Source organism: Garra rufa, chromosome 22 (genome assembly GCF_049309525.1).
Source record: "Garra rufa chromosome 22, GarRuf1.0, whole genome shotgun sequence".
Taxonomy (NCBI): Eukaryota; Metazoa; Chordata; class Actinopteri; order Cypriniformes; family Cyprinidae; genus Garra; species Garra rufa.
The window spans coordinates 21415348-21425681 of NC_133382.1; the positions used below are offsets into that span (position 1 = coordinate 21415348).

General features: G+C 43.2%; 1 protein-coding gene across 1 annotated transcript in view; it reads right to left on the reverse strand.

Moving 5' to 3' along the window:
• arhgef15b (Rho guanine nucleotide exchange factor 15b) overlaps nucleotides 1-10334 on the reverse strand; it is a 32546-nt gene extending 22212 nt beyond the window's left edge. Inside the window, exons 1-2 of the mRNA XM_073828317.1 lie at nucleotides 10009-10334; nucleotides 2187-2675 (exon numbers count right to left, since the gene is read on the reverse strand). Of these exons, the coding sequence (XP_073684418.1) occupies nucleotides 2187-2589 (403 nt within the window). The 5' untranslated portion in view covers nucleotides 2590-2675; nucleotides 10009-10334. The remainder of the gene's footprint in view (nucleotides 1-2186; nucleotides 2676-10008) is intronic.

The following is a 10334-nucleotide window of genomic DNA, read 5'->3' on the forward strand; positions in this document are numbered from 1 at the left end:
AGTTCACTTTCAGAACAAATATTTACAGATAATGTACTCACCCCCTTGTCATTCAAGATGTTCATGTCTTACTTTCTTTGTTTTTTAAGGAAAATATTTTAGGATTTATCTCCATATAGTGGACTTCTATGGTGCCCCGAGTTTGAAATTCCAAAATGCAGTTCTTCAAACGATCCCAAATGCAGTTGTAAACGATCCCAGCCGAGGAAAAGGTTAGGGTATGTCGAAAAACACCCATCTTATCTCATCTTCATGGGAGTTTTTCAACATACCCTAAGTGTCTTGAACCGGACAAAACAGAGTTCAGGCAGAGCAAGACAAGTCTAGCGTTTGAGGTTAGAAAGTATATAAATTGTAATAAAAATAATAATAATAACCGATAGTTTCGCTAGACCCTTCTTATCCGGCTGGGATCATTTACAACTGCATTTAGGATCGTCTGAAGTCGCATTTAAACTGCCTTTTGTAAATTCAAACTCGGGGCACCATAGAAGTCCACTATATGGAGAAAAATCCTGAAATGTTTTCCTGAAAAAAACATAATTTCTTTATGACTGAAGAAAGAACGACATGAACATCTTAAATGACAAGCGGGTAAATACATTATCTCTAAATTTTTGTTCTGGAAGTGTCGCACAATCCGTCAGAAATCATTTTAATATGCTGATTTATTATTAGAATTATCTATGTTGGCAAAAGTTGTGCTGCCGAATATTATTTGGAACTTGTAATACATTTTTCAGTATTTTTTGATGAATAAAAAGTTAAAAAGAACAGCATTTACTCAAAATAGAAATCTTTGCTATCACTTTATATCAATTTAACACATCCATGATAAACAAAAGTATCAATTTCTTTCATAAAAAAATAATAAAAATGTACTGACCTCAAACTTTTGAATGGTAGTGTATATTGTTAGAAAAGAGAACAAATGTTCTTTTTATTCAAAGAATCCTGAAAAAAGTATCACAGGTTCCAAAAAAATATTAAGCAGCACAACTGTTTCCAGCATTGATAATAAAAAAGCATATTAGAATTATTTCTGAAGAACCATGTGACACTGAAGACAATGATGCTAAAAATTCAGCTTTGATCACAGAAATAAATGAGATTTTAATGTATATTACAATAGAAAAACATTATTTTACATCGTAATAATATCTCACAATATATTTTTTGGCTCAAATAAAAGCAGCCATATATATATTAAATACACATAAACAAAATGCAGTAAAGTAAGCCCCCAAACTTTTGAACAGTAGTGTTGTTTTAATATAATTAGTTCCAAGAGGTTTTTTTTTTTATCCCCCCACAACCATCTGTCCATGCGTTCAACAGACGACACAGACCGTATAATCCTACCGACTGACTAACAACAAAATGACCTCCCATGTGTTATACCTATATCATGCTTCATTGAATTAGAATTTGAAATGAAAAAATGAAACTGACATCAGTTTTAGGAACACTACTGTAAGACAAATAGCTTGCATTCCTAAAGTATGTCACACACATACATCACATTCAAAGCTACTTTCAAAATTAGATTGTAAAAACCAACCTAGCAATTTACATTCCATCTCTCCAGGATTATTAACAACATTAACCGAGAATGGCAGAAGAAAATCAGATTGAAAACAATGAAATATGAGCCTAGTAGCAGTGTTTCTTAATTGAATGCTGTAAATGGTACTTGTTCTTTATTTCTTTTTTTTTTCTCTATTTTGTTTTTCGAGTTTTTGTGCTAGAGTGCATTACTCGCAGCATACAAACACACAGAAGGTTACAATGACAACAGATGTAAACACTTTAAGGATGTTTGAATTTTGTACCATGTTTAAAGGAGTAGTTCACCCAAAAATGAAAATTCACTGGAGAACACAAAGCTTTTTGCTTCATAAGACATAAATTGATGGACTGGATTATTGTAATGTTTTTATCAGCTTTTTGAACTCTGATTCTGACTGCTAACATTAATTGCAAGGCTACATTTCTCCAAATTTTAAACTCATTTACATCTTGGATGGCTTTAAGGTGAGTAAATTTCAGCAGGTTTTGATTTTTAGATGAACTATTTCTTTAAGTGCATATCTAAAATTTTGCAAAAGAAAATTACTGGAAACAAGCATTGATATTCCATAGAAATAGGTCAAACCAATCCTGAAAAGAAAGCAAATGCACCCTACCTGATCGGCCTCCATCAACCGCACTCAGCGCTCCATCCTGTTTTTCTTGGCCGTCCACCTCGTCTTTCTGTCCACTGTGATTTTGTCTGGTTTTTGGAGGCAAAGGAGGTGCATTGTCTGCGCTGGTGAGGGAAGAACTTCTTGTTTGGCGTCTAGGCTTTATTGCAGGAAGTCTTTGTTGTCTCTTTTCTATGCTGGTGCTCTTTGCTGTATTTCCACTTGGAATCTTAGCCTCTGGCTGGCTGAATTTGTCAACTATCTTTTTGACATTCACAGAGCTCTGTGAAGCTGCACCTTCCACAGATGAGGTGTCTGAGGTATTATTGGATGGTTTAACGGGAACCGGGGGTCTTTGTTTAACCTCGGGTTTTGGAGGCACATTTGGAGACTCTTGAGAAGACATCTTGATTGGTTTTGATGATTTAACCAAAGCAACCTGGCCAATCTAAGGCCAGGCAGCAGGGTCACCGAGGGCCTTCAATCTTCAACCTGCAGTAACAAAAAATAAGGACATTATACATGACTGATGCATTTTAACAGCCTTTTTCAATCATTTGTTCAATTCTAGATCGCCTGGCAGTGAAGTGTTTTCATATATATCACAAAATAATTATTTTCAACTAATGGACAATAAATGGGTGATATTAATGTCACAATGAATTGTAATATCATTATGTGATGAATATCTGAGTGTAACAAATTAATCAGATATGAAAAAATATAGTGTGGTGACTTGGTTGTATGTTTCAATTGATGCACACAAAAATGGAGGCGTATGAATGTGAACTTGAAGAGGCAGGGTTTAAGCACACTAAATTATTGAAGAAGTTGTGGATTTTGAACGTAAAACCAAAGCAAAAACTCTAATAATCAATATAGTATGGATATACAGTTGAAGTCACAAGTTTACATTCACCTTGGAGAATCTGCAAAATGTTAATTATTTTAGCAAAATAACAGGGATCATACAAAATGCAAGTTATTTATTATTTAATACTAATTTGAATAAGATATTTAACATAAAATACATTCACATATAGTCCACAAGAGAAAATAATAGTTCAAAAGTTTACATACACTTGATTCTTACTACTGTGTTGTTACCTAAATGATCCACAGCTATGTTTTTTTTTTTTTTTTTTGGTGATAGTTGTTTATGAGTCCCTTGTGTGTCCTGAACAGTTAAACTGCCTGCTGTTCATCAGAAAAATCCTACAGGTCCCACAAATTTTTGTATATTTGAACCCAACAATGACTGTTGTCACAAGGAGGAGTCAGAGACGTTCAGATCCATTCGCAGCATTTATTTAACAGACGTGGTCAAACAGACAGGGTCAAAATATCGGCAAACAGTAACCTCAAAGACAATCCAGAGAGTAATCCGTAACACAGGCGGGGGGTCGAAATCCAGAAGGGCAGTCCAAAGTGACAAAGAAAACAAATAAGACAAACAAAACAAACCAGGAATAAACTAAGGAAACAACAAGGCCAGGGAGCATGGAAACATGGAAAACGCTTAGAATAACAACCATAGGGAATGATAAGACTTCGCAAGGTGGCTGTGTGTGTGAGTGGCTTAAATGCAGTCAGAGTGATGAGGTGCAGCTGTGAGAACTAATCAGTGTAGTGAGAAACAAGGGCCAGGTGAATGCAGTGATTAGTGCAGTGGCTTGTGGGGAATGAAGTCCATGAAGTGTGGTGCAAGAGTTCATGATGACAGGGAAGACCAGATACGTGACAGAGCCCCTCCCCAAGGAGCGGCTTCCAGACGCTCTAACCACCTTATACAACCTGGAGGGTGGTGGAGCGGAGGCGGAACAGGGGGAGGGATGGAGGGCCAGGTCCATGTAGGGGTACTGGAACCACGAAATGAGGCGGAGCCGACGGAGGGAGAAGCCATGGTGGAGGAAGGGTTGGCTCCTGCATGGGGCCGACCGACGGAGGTGGAGCCGGTGGAGCCCGAGGCGGAACCGGAGAGTCGATGGTCCTAGGTGACACCGAGGATCCGGAGGGCCAAGGCGGAGCCCAAGGCTCTGGCGACCCCGGCGGAGATGGAGGTCCGGAGGTACGCAGCGGAGCCGGAGTGACAGAGGATTGAGGCTGTGCCCACGGGAGGGAGGAGGTCCACAGAGCCGGCAGGACGGAGTGACGAGGCGCTGCCGGAGGAGTAGAGTCCAGAGGCGAAGGTGGGGCGACGACTGACCGGGGCGGAGCCGGAGAGACCATGGAGCCCGGAGGAGCTGGTGGGCCGACGGCCGACAACGGAGACGAGGGAGCACAGAGCCGGGGTGGAGCCGCAGGGTCGGAGGGCCGAGGTGGAGTCCAGGACTCTGAGACTGGAGGTGATGGTGAGGGATCCTTCAGTCTGGACACCGATGGAGACTGGCAGTCCCACGGCAAGTCCTCTGCACCGAAGGTGGGATGTGGGTGAGCAGAGGGACTGTCAGGAGACAGAGTTTGCAGGACTGGAGCAGCAGGGAGGGTGGGTGGGAACAGTCCATGCATGAGCTCCGTGACCACAACAGGGCAGACAGGAATCTCAGGACGACTGGATGGAACCAGCGGAGTCTCTGGAAGGCTGGGCGGAACCAGCGGAGTCTCTGGAAGGCTGGGCGGAACCAGCGGAGGCTCTGGAAGGCTGTCTTGAGGAGCGGGCTCTGGACGACGCTCTAGTGAAGCGGGCTCTGGACAACGCTCTTGTGAAGCGGGCTCTGGAGAACTAGACGACCCCAGCGGAGATTCAGGAGGGCTGGGCGTCTCCAGCGGAGACTCTGGAAGAGCAGGCTCTGAGCAAGCGGTCACTGGAGGGCGCTCTGGCGGCGCAGTCACTGTAGGGCGCTCTGGCGGCGGAGACTCTGGAAGGCTGGACGGGACCAGCGGAGACTCTGGAAGGCCGGGCAGGACCAGGGAAGACTCTGGAAGGCCGGGCAGGACCAGGGAAGACTCTGGAAGGCCGGGCAGGACCAGGGAAGACTCTGGAAGGCCGGGCAGGACCAGCGGAGACTCTGGAAGGCCGGGCAGGACCAGCGGAGACTCTGGAAGGCCGGGCGGGACCAGCGGAGACTCTGGAAGGCCAGGCGGGACCAGCGGAGACTCTGGAAGGCCGGGCGGGACCAGCGGAGACTCTGGAAGGCCGGGCGGGACCAGCGGAGACTCTGGAAGGCCGGGCGGGACCAGCGGAGACTCTGGAAGGCCGGGCGGGACCAGCGGAGACTCTGGAAGGCCGGGCGGGACCAGCGGAGACTCTGGAAGGCTGGGCGGGACCAGCGGAGACTCTGGAAGGCCGGGCGGGACCAGTGGAGACTCTGGAAGGCTGGGCGGAACCAGCGGAGATTCTGGAAGGCCGGGCGGGACTAGCGGAGACTCTGGAAGGCCGGGCGGGACCAGCGGAGACTCTGGAAGGCTGGGCGGAACCAGCGGAGACTCTGGAAGGCTGGGCGGAACCAGCGGAGTCTCTGGAAGGCTGGGCGGAACCAGCGGAGTCTCTGGAAGGCTGGGCGGAACCAGCGGAGTCTCTGGAAGGCTGGGCGGAACCAGCGGAGTCTCTGGAAGGCTGGGCGGAACCAGCGGAGTCTCTGGACGACGCTCTTGTGAAGCGGGCTCTGGACGACGCTCTTGTGAAGCGGGCTCTGGACGACGCTCTTGTGAAGCGGGCTCTGGACGACGCTCTTGTGAAGCGGGCTCTGGAGAACTGGACGACCCCAGCGGAGATTCAGGAGGGCTGGGCGTCTCCAGCGGAGACTCTGGAAGACCGGGCGGAACCAGCGGAGACTCTGGAAGGCCGGGCGGAACCAGCGGAGACTCTGGAAGGGCGGTCATCTTGCGCTGTGACTCCTCCAAAACACCCACAGTTAAAGGAGAGCCACATAGCAACAACGCATACTGAATAACGTCCCTTAGTGGGCATCTGAATTCCCCTCCAGGCAGCATAGATTTAGCAGGTTCATTCAGTCCCATCCGAAACAAGTCCTTGAAGTAAACTTCATCAAAAAATGGTGTGTTATTCAACAACTCACAGAAACGGAGAACATATTCCTCGATGGGGCGATCTCCTTGTCGGAGAAGCAGAAGTTGGTCGACTGGGTCCATGATGATGCTGGGGGTGAAACAAAGCCGCTGGATCCTGGTTTGGCGAAGTCTTCTGTCACAAGGAGGAGTCAGAGACGTTCAGATCCATTCGCAGCATTTATTTAACAGACGTGGTCAAACAGACAGGGTCAAAATATCGGCAAACAGTAACCTCAAAGACAATCCAGAGAGTAATCCGTAACACAGGCGGGGGGGTCGAAATCCAGAAGGGCAGTCCAAAGTGACAAACAAAACAAATAAGACAAACAAAACAAACCAGGAATAAACTAAGGAAACAACAAGGCCAGGGAGCATGGAAACATGGAAAACGCTTAGAATAACAACCATAGGGAATGATAAGACTTCGCAAGGTGGCTGTGTGTGTGAGTGGCTTAAATGCAGTCAGAGTGATGAGGTGCAGCTGTGAGAACTAATCAGTGTAGTGAGAAACAAGGGCCAGGTGCATGCAGTGATTAGTGCAGTGGCTTGTGGGGAATGAAGTCCATGAAGTGTGGTGCAAGAGTTCATGATGACAGGGAAGACCAGATACGTGACAACTGTATTATTACAAGATCCATCTTTTTACACCAAGGACAACTGAGGGACTCAAATGCAACTTTTACTGAAGGTTCAAATGCTCACTGATGCTCTAGAAGGAAACACAATACATTAAGAGACGGGGTATGGAAACTTTTTGAATTTGAAGATCCGAGTAAATTTCACTTATTTTGTCTTCTGGAGAACATGTAAGTATCTTCTGTAGCTTCTGAAGGGCAGTACTAAATGAAAAAATATATATATAATATTTAGATAAAATAAGAAAAATGTACACATCTTCATTCTGCTCAAATGTTTTCACCCCCCTCTCCCAGCTCCTAATGCATTGGTGAGCACTTGAACCTTCTGTAATAGTTGCATATGAGTCCCGCAGTTGTCCTCAGTGTGAAAAGATGGATCTCAAAATCATACAGTCATTGTTGGAAAGGGTTCAAATACACACAAATACTGAAAAACCAAAGAACCTGAAGGATTGTTCTAAAGAACAGTGGGCAGTTTAACTGTTCAGGACAGACAAAAAACTCATGAACTATCACAAACACACATAAAAAAACAGCTGTGGATCATTCAGGTAAGAAGAACTATTCAACTATTATTTTCTCTTGTGGACTATCAGGTAAACATATTTTATGTGAAATATCTTATTCAAAAACCACATGCATTTTGTATGATCCTTTTAATTTTAGTAAAATAATTTACATTTTGCAGATTCTGCAAGGTGTATGTAAACTTTTGACTTCAACTGTATCATCCAGCCCTTGTTTTCATTCTTTCAGTTTCACATTTCTTGTGAAGTTCCAACTTTATCATCTAGTAGGAGACAAAGTCCTCAGAACTACATGAACACTTGTCATCTTGATTAACATCTGGTAACTCATTAAATAAAAGAAAAAGCAGTGATCTTTGTACTGGAATGATCTCACACAGTACAGCTCCAACTGCATTAGACTTTGCTCTTCCAGGTAAAAGCCACACTCTGATATAAAACATGAGCTGAATGTGCAACCAGACTGGTTGTTTAGTACATGTATTTGTATATCATAATTATAGTAAGTCCCATATACTTTGACCTTTCAGATTCCAAAAAGCATATGCATGTCTTAGGAATGCATAATGAGATTACAGTAATATAATTAGTCGTAGATGTACGCCATTTCGTTACTTATTGTTTCTCCCAATTTAAAAACAATACCAGTGACTTGAAAGGATCTGGTTTGGAATCTCAGTTTAAAAATGCACCCATTCTGGAAGCACCCCAGCACCCCAGCAAGCAAATTTTAGACCAAAAATTGCTTGCTGGGGTGCTTCCAGAATGGGTGTATTTTTAAACTGAGATTCCAAACCAGATCCTTTCAAGTCACTGGTATTGTTTTGGTACACCCATTCTGGAAGCACCCCAGCAAGCAATTTTTGGTCTAAAAGACCTCTATTAGCCGTGAAAACACAGCCCAGACGTCTAGGCTAAAACAAGTTTGTATTTGGGCTGTCAGTGAAAATTTAATAGACGTCTAAACATATCCCAATATTAGACTAGTCATCAATTAAAAAATGTAAAAAAATTTGAACCATAAAACCTTGTAAACGTTGCTGAGTTTGCTTACAGGATGGAATATCATACATCTAACTAGTTATTTTGCCAAAAAAAAAAGGCATGCAACCAAATTCAAGGTTATTTGGGCTGGAAGTGGGTTACACATAGCCGGACTATATCGGGTTTATAGTTAACCCAGACAGTGAAATGACGACTATTGCTTGCTGGGACTGGTGGGGAAAGGGTGTGTCAACACGACTTCCCGAGTCAACAATTCTTCAGTCAGGTTGAACTTTGCCGTCACTGACATTGCTTGACTCACAACCCTTCAGACAGGTCTGTCAAGTTCTCCACTATGCTGCTGTGCTCTAATTCGATATCCCAAACATACAAAGCTCAACATTAATGAATGCCAGAATGAAAAAAACGATTTCCCATGGGGTGAAACAGGATGGCTGAAAAGGTTACCATTAGAAGAGAGATAGTGTTTCATAATTTTTACATCCTTCTGATATTTCAAACTTCAATAAGGTATAAACATCCCCTTACGCAACAGGACACCCAAGTATACCCTGCTGGGCAGTTTTTTTTTTCCAAAAAATGTGTACAAAACACTTCCCCTCCAACCTATAAACAACTTGGGATTGGAATCCTCCTTTCCTGTTGTGAACCTTGGTCTTCGCTTTCAGATTCCTTAGAATCATTGGGACGTTGTGATATGTATCAACAATTATATGCACAGTTTGTATGTGTGTGTGTGTGTGTGTGTGTGTGTGTGTGTGTGTGTGTGTGTGTGTGTGTACCTGGTATTCATCACGTTGTGGGGACCAAATGTCCCCACAAGGATAGGAATACCAGTAGATTTTGACCTTGTGGGGACATTTCTCAGGTCCCCATGAGGAAACAGGCTTATAAATCATGCACAATGAGTTTTTTTGATGAAGTAAAAGTTTGCACAATCTCCTGTGAGGGCTAGGTTTAGGTGTAGGGTAGGTGTAGGGCGATAGAAAGTACGGTTTGTACAGTATGAAAACCATTACGCCTATGGAATGTCCCCATAAAACATGTAAACCCAACACGTGTGTGTGTGTGTGTGTGTGTGTGTGTGTGTGTGTGTGTAAAATAAAGTAAAAAAAGTATATAATAATAAAGTATATTTATGTAAATATGCAGAAGCTTCACTGTTAGGGCTAGGTTATAGTATTTATATACTATGTGTATAACTGCTCCCATTTAGATAGGCAGAAGTGTATGTATGTGTGTGTGTGTGTGTGTGTGTGTGTGTGTGTGTGTGTGTGTGTGTGTGTGTGTGTGTGTGTGGTTTTTAAAATATTATAATCCATTGGGTTACAAATTACTTTGCATTGTCAGCCCTGACATTTAATTTAATTCATAATCATTCATGACAATGTTTCAAAAACAATAGGGCAATGAAAAATCGACATTAAATCCAAAAGTCAATATTTCTACTGTTCTGTTCACATAACCAACAAGGATCTGCTGTGTGAATTGAATGGTATAATGCAGCATGGTGTAACAAACCTGTCATTAATTTAGCATTATTTTATATATATCTGACAGACATAGTAACAACTAGGTAGTATACTACATTCACAACTGAGGCTGCTACAATTCATATCTGTAATATTACACCAGACTACTCACCAAATGTGTTCCACTCTCCTATATAATCCATAAAGAAAACCGAATTCCTGAAATGTGTCCAGAGCAAACTTCCTCATAAAAATAAAAACATTAAAGTGGCGTGGTGTAACTCTCACAGTGCACATGAACACATCAGTGTACGAACAGTTATACAGACATCCATGTTAATACATTTCTTTAAAATGACAGCAACAGATCGCCACATTCCGGCGTGAACTTCATAACCGTGTGGATCTGACCAGGCGTTACTTTCGTATTTCCTCTTTTGTTTGCTCTCCGGTAAATCCACGCGCATCTCCGGCTCTTTGTTTTCCTGCTGGTGAGCG